The sequence below is a fragment of the Balaenoptera ricei genome, chromosome 19 (assembly GCF_028023285.1).
Source record: "Balaenoptera ricei isolate mBalRic1 chromosome 19, mBalRic1.hap2, whole genome shotgun sequence".
NCBI lineage: Eukaryota > Metazoa > Chordata > Mammalia > Artiodactyla > Balaenopteridae > Balaenoptera > Balaenoptera ricei.
Genome location: NC_082657.1, coordinates 14,050,085 through 14,064,031, shown reverse-complemented (window position 1 = coordinate 14,064,031; position 13,947 = coordinate 14,050,085). Strand labels below are relative to the sequence as shown.

Sequence of the window (13,947 nt, the reverse complement as noted above, 5' to 3'; positions counted from 1 at the left end):
GACGACGCCTGTCGTGTGCGCTGGGGTCGGGCCCTGCTCTCCTGACCCGGTTCTAGCCACCGGGCCGGCCCGGCCGCCCTGCCCCGCTGAAAGGCCGCCTGTCCCCCGCCCACCCCCCTCACAGGGCGATGCCGAGTTCAACCGCATCATGAGCGTGGTTGACCCCAACCACAGCGGCCTCGTGACCTTCCAAGCCTTCATCGACTTCATGTCGAGGGAGACCACCGACACGGACACGGCCGACCAGGTCATCGCCTCCTTCAAGGTCCTGGCCGGGGACAAGGTGAGCAAGACACCTGGGAGGCACCCAGCGGCCGGCGCGGAGGGGCCCTCGCGGCCAGGGCTGGGCGTGAGGGGCCGGGTGGGCCAGCGCCCGTGTCGGGGGTGACCCAGATTCCCGCCCTGCCGCCCCCAGAACTTCATCACAGCCGAGGAGCTGCGGAGAGAGCTGCCCCCCGACCAGGCCGAGTACTGCATCGCCCGCATGGCCCCGTACCAGGGTCCTGATGCCGTGCCCGGGGCCCTCGACTACAAGTCCTTCTCCACAGCCCTGTACGGCGAGAGCGACCTGTGAGGCCCCCACCGGAGAAACCCTGACCAAACACCCCTCCTCACAGCCTCCAGGAGGGGCTGGGGGAGCTCTTCTGCCCCCTCCCCGCTGCAAGGGCACCCCCTGGCCCCGCTCCTCTGACTCTGTATCTATGCAAAGCACTCTCTGTCAGTCCTTCCTGGGCGGGAGCGGGGTGGGCAGGGAGGGGCTGGGGCAGGCTCTCTCCTCTCTCGTCGTCGGTGCGCCAGGAGGGTCTCCCCTCCCCCTGGACGGGGGTGAGGGAGGCTTCCGGGGTCAGCGCTTCTGGTCTGGTAAATATATATGATGTGTTGTTTTGTTTTGTTTTTTTAACTCTGTGGAGGGGACAGTGGATCCTCACAGCAAAACAGGCCCCCTCCAAGCCCTAGAAAGGCCCACCCCTCACCACCCCCCCCTCCCCGGTCCATTTCTTCTCCCCTGAGGTCCCTTCAAGGCCTCCCACATCCAGGCCAAAGCCCGACGTGCCTTGTCCAGGAACCGCCCGGGCCTGCAATGGGCCCCACAGAGGGTGCCACAGCCGCCCGGCAGGAAAGAGGACCAGCCTGCTCCCTGCTCCCCCGTCCCCTCCCCTCACTTGGCATCGCCAGGATATGAGGGGGTTCAGCTCAGTCCCCCCTCTTCTGCACCAGGAGTGGGGTTGGGCAGACCAGCCTCCCACCCTCACCCCCAGCCAGCCCCCACCTTGCTTTGTCTGGACCTGCGTATCTCTCAGATTTTCTAAGGACCCCCCTCCACCCGCAAAAAAAAAAAAAGAAAAAAAACACACACACACACAAAACACAAAAAAAACCACACAAAAATCCACAAAAAAAAAAAAAAACTATGAAAAAAAACCTTTCAGAGAATTACTATTTACTTTATTAACTTACGGATTTATTATATAAATATATATTCACCTAGCAGCATATCTTCGCCGCCTCTTGCTCTCATAATGAAGACATAGCTGATTTGCTCCCCTCCCTCAGCCCCTTACTGCTTTCTCTGATGTCTGCCGTCGGCGTGGGTCTCTGGGGACCCCCCCCGAGGTGGAGGGTGGGCTGCTGGCCTAGCTGCCTGTTAGTGGATGGTTTCGCTCCACCACCTCCCCCCCCCCCTTTTTTTTGAGTTTATTCCGATTGATTATTTTTTTCTCGGTTTCTGGATAAACCACCCTTCTGGGGACAGGATAATAAAACATGTAATATTTTTAAGAAGGATTCCTACAGTGTCCTCTGTTTTTCTATCTCTTCTCCACCTCTTAGGAGAGCGATGATAGAGCACCTCTTCCCAGAGCGAGGTGGGGCGTGGGAGTGCCCCGATCCCTGTTCCCATGAGTGTGTGCAAGTAGGAGTGCTGTTGGGGACCCACTCCAGGCCAGGCACTGTTCTAAGCATGTAACGTGGGCTAACTCGTGCAGCCTGCACGAGAAAGGTGCTGTTACCATGCCCGTTTACCAGAGAGGTGCAGTGACTTGCCCGGTGTCACCCAGCTGGTGAGTGGTGGAGCCAGAAGTCAGCTCCAGGCAGGCTGCTTCCCAAGGCCACGCTCTGAATCACTGCTTAACGTCAGGGCATCAGCCCCCTCTCTGGTAGAGGAAACCCTGGTCCGGGCTGGGAGAAGGGAAAGGCAGGGCTCCCAGGCTGAGGTCCTAGAAGGTGGCCACCTCCATCCAGTGGGTGAGAGGAAACAGCAGGCATGAGGCCGGGGACTCCTGACACTCCCGTGCCACCCCTCCCTGCAGCCCAGGCTCACCTGTCTGGGTCAGGCAGACCCCCCTCGCCCCCATCCAGGTGCCGGCTGCAGTGGCCTGTCAGGGGCAGGGTGAGCGCCCACCTCCCTGGTCCCCCTACCGTGGAGACATGCTCCCTCTGTCCCACCAGTGCCAGGGATGGCACTCACGGAAGATGGAGATGAGCTGGGCCATGCAGGACGCGAAGTGCCCGAAGTCCACGCGCAGACGGCTGTCCTGGTAGTGGCTAGCGAGGGCCTGGGTCAGCTGGTTGTTCAGGTGGAAGCCTGGGGGAGGCCACCTCTGAGCCTGGGCTGCCCCGGGAGCCCCAACTCAGGGTCATAACCCCCCTCCGACTCCCCAGGGAAGGCAGACACCAGGGGGGCCTGGTCCCACCTCTGCCTCATCCCAGCCGTGAGGCCACGGGCAACTCCCTTCACTTCTCTGGGCTTCAGTTTCCTTATCTGTCAAGTGGGGACTATGAGAGCCCTGACCCTATAAGGTCGTGTGAAGATATTATATGTAGAGAGCTTAGGACAGTGTCTGGCACATCACAACTATTGTATTATTATTCCTTTAAACTCTGCCGGATTTCTGCTAATAGACACTAGAGAATATTTCTGTGCAGCAAAGCATTTTTGTCAGCCCCGTATGGAGTCAATTTCTTGCTGCTCCATATCAGGGGCGATTTCTGGAGTTCAGAAATCACCTCCGATGAGGAATCGTTCAACAGAGGCTTTTAAAAGCCAGTCCTTGTGAAACCCCTTACCTACCTAGGTTACTGGGCCCTAGTGACCATGACCTCCTGGTTACCCCTCCCCAGGGCCCCCGTTGTCCCCAGCCACCTGGTGGCCTGCACAGTCTGCACCTCATCTCCTGCTCCCCTCCTCCCTCTTCTCTACTTGACCTTGGGCTTTGCCTTGCCTTCTTTGCACTTGATGTTCCCTCTGCCCAGAACACCATGTCCTCTCTCAGCCCGGAGTGTTCCTACTCTGATACACGCCTCCTTCAGGAAGTCTTCTCAGACACTCAGCCCCCAGCAAGCAGCGTCAAGCTCCTCCTCTGGGGTCCCACAGCTCACATCCCTGCCCTGACCCCTCTGGGCCTCCACATGCCTGCCCTGAGCCCTCTGGGCTGTCACTGTCTTTGGTGGCTCTGGCTGCGCCTGCACTGGGCAGGGAAGTGAGTGGTGGGTGAGGTCCGGGAGGGGCTTCTGGTCACCACTGAATCCCCACCATCAGCCAGCACAGGGCCTGGAGCAGAGCGGGGTTCAGGGGGGTTTTGTGGAGCAGAGGATAGGATTGGATCGGAGCAGGTTCTTTCTCCTGTCCGTCCCCCCAGCCCGGGACTGCCCGGGTCTCCAGACCTTGCTTCCAGCTGGCCCGCTCCCTGGTATTCCCTCCACCATACACACCACCTTTCCCTTGCCTGTCAGCTCCAGGCTCACACACAAGTCCCTGACCCTGAATTTGCCTCTCCCTCCTCCCTCTCATACATATTTAAAAAATTTTAAAGAGCTGTCCTCCCAAGGCCTCGTGGGGCTCTCCTGTCTTCCTCCACCCATCTCCTCTCTGACCACCTCCCCCTCCCCACTTGGCTCCAGCCACACTGGCCCCCTGTCCTCATCTCCATCACTGGGCCCCTCGTTCACTCCGCTGCCTCCACACCAGCCTCCTCAGGGCCTTTACACTGACTTTCCCCATCTGGACCGCTCTTCCCCAGAGTCCCCAAGGCTCACTCCCCCCTCCTTCCGGTCTCTGTTCACACATCACCCAAGTGAGGCCTTCCCTGACCGCCATGTCTCAACCCACACCTCACCCGCTGCGGGTCCCAGCACCATGGCCTGTTTCCTTTTGCCACTGTAGGACCTCTCACCATCTGCCCTAGACGTTCTGCTTGTCGTGTGTCTGTACCATCAGCACGTCAGCCCATTAGAGCGCTCCTCTGCCTAGACTAACACCAGGCTTGTACCAGGCACTCGGGCATACCGCGTGAACAGTACAGCCTTCCACCTTCCCCTACCCTCTCTCGCCTCTGCTTCTGCCTACCTGGGACTCTTGTTTCTCAGGCTCACATCTCCCAGTCTTCTCTCTGACTCCATCTCCCCCCTGTCTTGAGTTCCTTTCTTTTCCTGCACCTCCCTGGACCTTAGACTTCCCCCCTCAGGGTCTCCCCCTGCCTCTCAGACTCTGGGTCACATCACCCCCAGCCCCCCATCTCCCCATGTCTCACCCTTCCCTTTGCTGTGGCAGATGAGCCCTGGGGTGGGGTGGGGGGTCTGGGAGTTCTGTGTCTGATCCCAGACCACACCCCGTCTGCGCAAGGTGGGGTGGGGGACAGATCACACGCACTTTTCTAACTGCATAGCCCAGGGAAGAAGTTGCTCTCTGCCTCTGTTCATTGGCTAGGACTTTTGTGCTCCCACACAAATGGAATGGGGTTGTTCTACGTCTCCTGGAAGAACTCAGCCTTTCGGTGGGAGCCTTCCTTTGGGCACTCTGGCACGCGGTCATGGACGCTGCATTCCCCAGCACTAAACCCTGTGGGCTCCATTCCACAGGCTTCTCCTGGCCACCCTGTGTATTAGCCATTTTACAGAGAGGGAAATGGAGGCTCCAGGCGCCCAGGGCCACCCAAGAAGTCCAGGAGTCCAGGACATTCTACCATGAGGTCCTGGGGGCTGGGGCCTCTCAGACACCAGCTCCCGACCCCCGCTTCCCCTCCCAGGAGGGCCGCACTCCCTCCCTCAGTGCCCTCCTCCCCCCACGCAGAGGATTCTCCCCTTTGGGGCTCTCTCAGGGTCACCCAGTTCCTGCCAAGAGTGGGCAACTAAGGTGTGGGCTTTGTGGATGGCAGGGGAGGAGTACAGGGGAGGAGGGGGAGCAGATCCGTCCCCAGGATCCCGCAGGACCTCTGTCCATACCCGCTGCGTTCAGGGCCAGCCTCAGTTCATAGGAGTTCATGGTTCCAGAGGCGTCCTCATCGAACTTGTCAAATGTGGCCTGGGCAGGGAGGTATTGGTCAGTCCCACACCCAGGCCCCTGAGCACCCTGAAGAAGGCTGAAAGGAGGTCTCAGAGCCAGACAGCCTGAGTTCCCACCCACCTCCCTTTCTTCCTGGCTGCCCTGTGCAAGCAGCTTAACCACTTTGGGTGTCTGTTTCCCAATCGGTAAATTGGGAATAACAGTACCAGCAGTAACAGGGTTGTTGTGAGGACAAGGTGAGATTCTACCCACAGAGGGCTTAGTGAGGGCTCAGTGAACAGTGGCTTACCGCTTGCAGTGTGGGGAGGCCTGGGACCATCTCCTCCTCACGGGGATCCAGAGCCGGGAGGGGGGTGGGGAATTATCGCCTCCCAGTGGTAGACAAGCAAAGGCCCCTCAGGTCACACAGCCAGAAAGGGGCTGAGCTGGGAGCTGGGATTCCAACCCAGGATCCAAGTCTGCTCTTGATCCTTGAGCTATTTAGTGCCCCGAGAGGGACAACAAAGGGGTGTATGGGGCAGGGATATCCCAGCCAGATGCCTCCAGGTTGGCATGGTGTGGTCAAGTTCCCCTTCTCCCCTGGGGCCCTGCTAGCCCACAGAGCACCTATGCCCATGTAGTAAAGGTGCCTCTCCCTCCAGAAGGAGGTGCCCTGCCCAGCCCCCATCTTACCTGCCACTCCAGGAGGTGGCCCCAGAGCTGCTGGAAGTGGTACAGATCGAGGCTTCGCCCATGCTGGGGATGCGGCATCTGGTTAAGGTCAAGGTCCCCAGAAGGGAAGCGGAGGCCATCTTCCCTACCCAGGCAATGCCCCCATCATATACCCCAAAACGCTGCAGCAGCTGCTCACAGGTCCTGAGCCCGATTTCTCTGGGAGTCCGTGCATGGGCCCTGGCTACAGGAAAAAAAAAAAAAGGCACTTCCTGCGTACTGGCCATCATTGTAAGTGCTAAGGATTATTGTTATCCCCAATAATCCTTTCTGAAACTGAGGTGCAGAAAGCCATGTGACTGCTGGAAACTAGTAGAGCTGGGACTTGAACCCAGGCGCGGGGGTCTGGGTCTGTGCTCAGGACAGTTACACTTCCGTAGAGGAAGATGGGCTTATAAGTGGCCATGGCCTTGGCCACGGGTCCTGTCACAGAACCCACAGGTCTGGCTACAGGGGAGACGCCAGCAGGCTGAGCCCAGGGTTCCCATGTCCTGACTCCCAGAAGCATCGTGGATTAACACACATGGGGGCTCCGTGGAGTCCACTCTTGGTCCCCAACTCACCAGGCTCCAGGGCAATGCTTAATAAGGTCTGGAGCTGAGGGGCATTGAGTTCTTCCTCCTGTTAAGGAGAGAGCCGGTTGTGAGCCTGCACTCAGGCAGTCATTCAACAATCAGCCCGGGGCCGCCCAGACAGCATGCTGGGTGGTGCTGGGAAACAGCAGGGACTGAGAGAGGCCCAGGCCTGCCCTCTCAGAGCTCCTGGTCCCGGAAGGGAGTGAGACCTGTCCCCAGAGTGGTCAGGGCTGCAATGGGGAAGCATTGGGCTTCGGGAGCCCACAGAGGGCAAGCAGCTGACCAGCCTGGGGGAGGGTCAGGGCACGTTGGAAAGACAAGGCCTTAGCCTGGCAGGGGTTGTGAAGGGAGAGAAAGCAGTCCAGGGGGAGGGTATAGACTGAGCAAAGGCCCTGAGGCAGAAAAGAGCTGTGAGCATTTTGAGAAAAGAAGCTCATGAGATTTAAGCACAGACAGACTGAGAAACCAAAGCAAAATGAGATGTCTAGGATGAGGGAGAGAGGGAGGGAGGGGTACATGGCGTGGGGAGGGGAGGGGAGGGGAGAGGAGTGGAGGGGAGGGACCCCCTTAGCCCTGCCCCATCTCCTTACCTCTCCTGTCAGCTCGTGAAACAGCTGCTCCATCTCTAGCTCCAGGGGAATGTAGGGGACCTGTGGGGTAGGGGGTGTTTCGTTCTGGCCAAGAGGACCCCCGCCCCCCAGCACACACACACACCCTCGCACCCCCTTCCCAGAGCAGCGCCTCACCATGAGGGCACGCAGGTCGGCGCTGATCACATCATCTATCTCCCTGCAAATTACAGACGGGAGATGGGGGAGGGGACTGCTCACCCCGTGGCTGGGGATATGGGCCGCGCGGGGTCTCAGCTGAGGCTCGGGTGGGGTCTAGGCGGGATCCTGGGGGCGCTGGGCTGACCCAGGCGCGGGGCAGGGGATCCCGGCTCACACTGCAGCGCTCGGAGAACACGCGCAGCGTGAAGTCGGCCTCGTCGCCGGCGCGGGCGGCGCTGGCTACCACCAGATAGTGGCCGGGGCGCAGGCGGCAGCAGCGGCTCACGTCGCGGCGGGCGCAGAAGGGCGAGCGGTTGGCGCGCGGCAGGCCCCGCAAGAGCGCGCGACCGACTGCGCAGGGAGTCCCACAGGCCCAGCAGCTGGGGGGCAGGGCGGCGTGACCACCGCCGCCCAAGTTCACCCCACCCAGCCTCCGACCCACTGCATCCTCCACACCGCCCTGTCCAAACCCTCTGGTCGCCCATCACCCCAAGCGCGTCCCAGGCCGCCAGGTTGTCCCAGCCGCTGGGGCTGGCTCAGAGGTGGATGGAATCTGGGGTCCTATCTGATACCCACCTCCTCTGGGATCTGCAAGAAGGAAGAGCAGGGGGCAGTCAGGGCCAGGCGGAGGCAGCCGCCCCTCAGAGTGCCCCTGCTCCTGGTCTCTCCACAGCCCCCCTCTCTTTTCCTCCCATCCCACCCCTTCTAAAGCCCCTGCCCCTTAGTCCCTGACCCACCCCCTCCTGGACCCCTCCCTCCCATCTGTGCCCTCTGCTCCTCGGTCCCCTCCCTGATCCTCAGCCTTTCCTCCAGCCCTTTCTCTGTCTCCTTTCTGACCCCTCACCCCTCTACCCTTCTGACCCCCAGCCTCTCCCTCTGCGCCCTCCCTAGCCCTTCAGTCTCTCCTTGACCCCCACCTCCAATTGCCTCAGCTGTCTCCTGACTCTGACCCTCAGCCCCCATCCTCTACCCACTCGGATCCCGTCTTTGGCCTCCTGCACCTCCATGCCTCTGTGTTTCCCCATTGCCTCTTCCAGCCCGGGGTCCCACCTGGAACACGTGGAAGCCCACGGTCAGGTACGTGAGGCCCTGGGCCCTCAGGCGCTGCCGGTTGCGCTGGATGAGTGACAGGAGCACAGTGCATTTGGGGGTGCGTCCCCCCCAGTGCGGGGCCCCGCACCCCTGCTGCCCCCCAGCCCTCCCAGGGCCCCTCCTCCTCCTCCTCCTCATCATCATCAGGCTCCAGCAGCGTCAGCCGGAACTGGGGGTGAGTCCAGAAGGTTTCTAGTAAAGGACAAAGAAACAGGGTTACCCAGCGTGCCACGGCCCCCCTTGCTTGCCTTCAGGGGCCCCTCCAGGCCTCACCGGCACCAGGCTGGCCCCCGCCAGAGTTGAAGCCGCGTACCCAGCGGCCTTGGAAGGTATGGATGTGCCTGCCGCCTCCAGCCAGGCTGGGGACCAGCACCTCAGGGCTCAGCGAGCAGACCTGGACGGTGGCGAAGCGGCAGAGAAAGTCCTGCAGCTCCATCCTGGACGGTGGCCGGCAGTCAGACCCTGGCCCGGCCCCCACCCCAAATAGCTCATGACCCCCCAAGTCACAAAGCCCCTAAATTCCTTAAATGTCGCCAAGTACACTTCAGTCCCCCAAATAATACATGTCTCCAGAAATGACCCTCAAATTAGAGCCCTCCAGCTCCCTCAGATTTCTCCAAGTCCTCAGAAATGCCCTACAAATAGCCAAGATCTACAAACTCCCCCCAAATATTGTCAAATTGCCTTCAACCCCCAAATATCAAGACCCTCAGATTCTCTATTACCAGTAAGTATCCTTCAGCCCCTCAATACTGCCAAATCTCAAGAAATGCCCCAATGCCACCAAGCCTCCCTCAATTGCCCTAAATATTACCCATCCCCCTTCAACCCTCCAAAGATTACTATGCTTCCAAGTTCCCTAATGTTACTGCTAATTCTAATTCGACTCCCCGAAATAGAACCCAACTCCCGAATTACCACAGATATGGACAGTTTCTCCCCATTAGGACCCACCCCCATGAACTTCTCCCATGTCCCTTCAAACGGGACTTGCCCCCTCCCTGACCCCGCTGGCCTGGCACCCCTCCCCGAAGCAGACCAGGGACCCTGCCCCACTCACCAGAACTCGCCATCCTCCTTTTTCACCAGTAAGGCATCTTGCCACTCAGCGGGGAGCGCATCCCAGCGTGGGCAGCTGGGGAGACCGAGGTGTAAGGGGTGGGCGGGTGGGACCGAGCCACCCACCCACCCCAGATCCATCCCACCTGTCACTCCAGGCCCCAGGCCACTCCACTCGGCCCCGTGGGCTCCGCAGCCGCAGCAGGCGCACGTTGGTGAAGCCCAGTGACACCTAAGGGAGACGTGGTCAGTGGGGGTTTGGTGCTTGGACACCCCCTGCCAGCCCACCCTGGGGGTTCCTCACCTTGTGTGTGCCTGTGACTGAATATGCGTGTCCCTTCACCAGCCCATCTTCTGTACGGTACTTGCCCCGATCACTCTGGGAAGAGGACAGGACAGTGAGCCATAGCGGGGGACAGGGCTCCCCTCTGCATCCCCACCGCCTTTCACCAAAGCAGGAGTCACCCAGAGCACCTAACTGAATGGCACCAGGCTCCGAGAGGGGCTGGGATTTGGCGAGTGAAGGCAAGAGAAGGAGAGAGAGGCAGATGGAGACAAGAGACCAAAACAGATTTAAAGAGGAGAGACATGGGACTTCCCTGGTGACGCAGTGGTTAAGAATCCGCCTGCCAACGCGGGGGACATGGGTTCGAGCCCTGGTCCGGGAAGATCCCACATGCCACGGAGCAACTAAGCCCGTGTGCCACAACTACTGAGCTTGCGCTCTAGAGCCCGCGAGCCACAACTACTGAAGCCCGTGCACCTAGAGCCCGTGCTCCTCAACAAGAGAAACCACCACAATGAGAAGCCCGCACACCACAACAAAGAGTAGTCCCCACTCGACGCAACTAGAGAAAGCCCATGTGCAGCAACGAAGACCCAACGCAGCCAAAAATAAAAAATATAAATAAATAAATAAATTTATTTTTAAAAAAAATTTACTAAAAAAATAAATAAATAAAGAGGAGAGACATAGAGACACGGGGACAAAGAGAGATACAGAACAGAGAGGAAAAGAGGTGGAGAAACGCAAAAGACACTCAGTAACTGAGTAGAGGAGTAAATAAATGAATGAACGAATGAGTTAGACTGACTCAGTGAATGAATATGTGATTGGGTCACAGATGGACATATGACCCAAGCTGAGCCCATGAAAAATCAGTCCTGAGACTTTTGTTGAAATTCTCAGAAAGAGGCACTTTTTTTTTCCACACACACACATCCCCCGGGGGCAGTAGGAGGAACCTGCAGCTGTGGGGCCCAATTTTGTGCCCATGAGAGGAAAGCCTGCCTGTGAGTGAATCTAACCCAGAAGCAAGAATAGAAAAACACATTCACAACATCCACTAAGCACCTGGATCCAGCTGTGCCTGAAGCTTCATTAGTCATGAGAGCAAATAAATGTCCTTTTGACTTGCTGGCATTAGATTTGTGAGAGACAATAAGCCAACAGTGAAAGCAGAGGGGAGAAAGACACAGGACACCACCCCTCTCTAGCTGTGACTGCACTCTGGTCCTGGCGGGGGTCTTCATGGGAGTCTGACTCTCTCACCAGGGCAGTGGCTCCCACGAGGGACTCCTTGGCCAGGGCATGGCACAGGGTAGAGAAGAGGCCTAGAGTGTCCTGCCTCAGGTAGAGCACCTCGCCCACACCGCCTGTGAAGTCCACGAAAGCCTCATTCACGTGGCCGCCTCACATCACCTCATAGGAGCCATGGAGCCTGTGGGAGCAGGTCTGGGGTGGGGTGTCTGAGGCATGGGCGAGTATCTTGGGCAACCATGGGAATATGGGGGGCCTCTGTCTCAGGCTGTGAGGTCCCAAGGGCTATCCCCCAAATTTGCAGACGCTTAAGGAGGGTGCACTTGGGAAGCCCTGGGAAATTGGGCTGGTGGCTCCTGGGGCCACCAGGACCGCGTGATCTGGGGGTCACAGAAGAGCTCTGTCAGAATTCTGGGCATCCTGGGGGCTGTTTCTGACACTTTGAGTCTGTGGGAGATGTCTGCTTTGGGGGGTGATCCCTATGGGGTTTGTCAGGGATTTCAGAGCTGCAGAATGGGGAAAAGCGAAGATTTAAGGGTTCCAGGGATGACATCCAATATTTTGGAGGTGTCTTGGGTTTCTCAAGGGATCAGGAGAGATTGTCTGAGATTACAGGTCCCCCAAGGGGATCGCTTAGATTTGGTGACTCCGGGGCCTGATACGAGATTTCAGTCTCCTTCAGAATTAAGAGTGTTCAGTGGGTATCTAGGAATATTTTGTGTGAAATATCAATGGAGGGGGACTTCCCTGGTGGTCCAGTGGTTAAGACTCTGTGCTCCCAATGCAGGGGGCATGGGTTCGATCCCTGGTCAGGGAACTAAGATCCCACATGCCACAAGGCACGGCCCCAAGAAAAAAAAAAAAAATCAGGGAGGTGTTTATGATTTGGAGGTCCTCAGGCGATGGTATGACATGAGGGTCCTGTGGGCTGTACCTTGGTTTGAGATCTTTGGCGGGTTGTCTGGAGGATCCCAGAAGTCCGGGGACTCCGGGCGTCCCCTGTGGCTTGGGGCCTGCTGGCTGGGACTTGGGGTTGCCGCTGGTGGCGTCGGGGTCCTTACTTGGCGTAGGCCTTTTCCAGGAGTGGGACCCAGAACTCCTTCCGCTGATCCGAACGCACGGACATCAGCTTCCCCTCACGCACAGGCAGCCTGTCGTCCACCATGATGTCTACCCAGCAGCCAAACTGCCAGGGCTGGTGGGAGAAGGGGAGGGGCCTGGGCTTGGCTTCCCACCTCCAACCCTGCTGGGCCCCAACCTCTGACGCCTGACCCTGCTGTACCAGTCTGGGAATTACAGCCCCAAGGGGACAGTGTCAACTATGAAATCCATGTCACCCTGGGGGAAACTGAGGCATGAACAGAGGAACCGAGCTTTACCTGGAAGTGGAAGACGCCTGCATAGCCATCTTGGAAGCTCTGTCCCGGGGACACCACCTGGGACAGGAGTCGTGGGTACAGAGTGATGGAGGCAGCAGCTGCAAGAAACCAGCAGTTACCTGGCAGGAAAGGCTGAGATTGGGGGAGGGTGGAAAGAGGGAGACCGAGGCACCAGGAGAGGAGAGCCTGAGAGGCAGAGGGAGGGGCAGGGACAGGGCAGGGGGAGGCTGAGGGCGGAGCTGTCAGGGTCCCCACTGCGACCTGCCAGATCTGGGGGCTCAGCATGGGTTCAGTGGTCTCACCCAGACTCCCTTGACACATGTCTGTTCGGCTCATGTCCTCACAGATGAACCGGGGCTCAGCGCAAAACTCCTGGGGGAGATGGGGGAATCTAGACCTCAGACGGGAAGGGGAGGGAAGGAGCAGCTGGGGGGTCAGAAGCCTGGGCCCCGTCCTGCCCTCGTGGCTCTGGAGTAATGAGCACCTCCAACCCCATGAGAGGCTTGTAAAACCTGTGGGCGGCCGTTTGTCTTCCCTGGGCCTCCCTTGACCCAGGACTGCGGAACCTGCTCTGAGCTGGTCCCACAGTGACACCTCCTTCCTCAGACCCAGGAGTCCAGGGCCCCATCCACACATTACATGGGGCCTCTTCCACTCCACCCCTTTGGCCTTCTCCGAGTCGGGCCCCAGCTGGTCATAGCCAAGGGCATCAGGGCCAGCAGGGAAGTAGGGATCTCGGAACAGGATCCCCTCATCCAGGCAGGCTGCTCGGATTGCTTTGTAGTTCTGGCCCCGAAAGGGCTTTGGGCCCTTGGTTCCAGGCCCTGCCTCCTCGTTCACCAGCTGGATGGTCTCTCCTGCTGCCACACGCCATCCGGACACTGTGGGCTCACAGGCCGGCTCCAGGCCCTTTAACCTCCTGAGTCATGGGGGTGGGGCCTCGCCTCCATCTGAGCCCAGATGGGGGTCTTTAGGCAGAGAGGAACCTTCCCTCGTTAATACTAATTGATGGTTTGGGGTGCCGGGGAGCAAGGATGCTTCTTCAGTGTTTTCCTCCTCAGGGCGTGGGGCCTTCAGTTGTGGCCAGGGTAGCAGCTTAATGGGCTTGGCCAGCAGCAGGAGGGAAGGTGGGCAGAGCTGAAGGTGGACCGGCTGCTGCTGTGGGAGTGCCTAGAAGGAGGTCAGTGTGGGCGGTGCGTCTCTGCCAGCTTGTCCCTGCAGGCCTCCCTCTGTGGGGTTGAGGAGGGCCGGGATGGGGAGGGAGGCATCTTTTTTTTTTTTTTTAGTGCCTTTGATCTGCCTTTTTTACAGCCTGCTTTATCCTGGAGGGAGGCATCTTTACTGCTGTATCTCTCTCTCTCTGTCTCTCCATCTGACAGTTTCTCTCTCTGCCTGCCACTGTTATCTCTCTTCTCTATCTTGACCTCACTCTCTCTATCCATCTCTCTCGTCTCCTTTTGTCTTTCTCCATTTTTTGTTTATCTGTATCTGTGTCTCTCTCTGTATCTCCCGCTGTCTCCGTCTCTCTCTCTCTCTCTCT

The 13,947-nt window shown here is 58.7% G+C and overlaps 2 protein-coding genes across 6 annotated transcripts in view; one reads left to right on the top strand and one right to left on the bottom strand.

Annotated features, from left to right (window-relative positions):
* Positions 1–1,785, top strand: part of ACTN4 (actinin alpha 4) — a 72,936-nt gene extending 71,151 nt beyond the window's left edge. For all 5 annotated transcript variants that reach the window (XM_059905015.1, XM_059905013.1, XM_059905014.1 and 2 more), the window contains 2 exons: positions 125–283; positions 416–1,785. In XM_059905015.1, coding sequence (XP_059760998.1) covers positions 125–283; positions 416–574 — 318 coding nt within the window. In that variant the 3' untranslated portion in view covers positions 575–1,785. The remainder of the gene's footprint in view (positions 1–124; positions 284–415) is intronic.
* A 356-nt stretch (positions 1,786–2,141) lies between these two features.
* On the bottom strand, positions 2,142–13,281 carry CAPN12 (calpain 12). Its single transcript, XM_059905481.1, is given in 24 exon segments — positions 2,142–2,178; positions 2,321–2,375; positions 2,468–2,584; positions 5,221–5,299; positions 5,954–6,016; positions 6,106–6,176; positions 6,556–6,613; positions 7,158–7,217; positions 7,314–7,352; positions 7,513–7,686; positions 7,688–7,717; positions 7,914–7,925; positions 8,388–8,498; positions 8,500–8,621; positions 8,703–8,866; positions 9,490–9,564; positions 9,635–9,720; positions 9,793–9,867; positions 11,041–11,209; positions 12,090–12,223; positions 12,408–12,526; positions 12,710–12,779; positions 13,047–13,260; positions 13,262–13,281. Coding segments are annotated over 24 exon segments (2,154 nt in total).
* Positions 13,282–13,947: the final 666 nt, after the last annotated feature.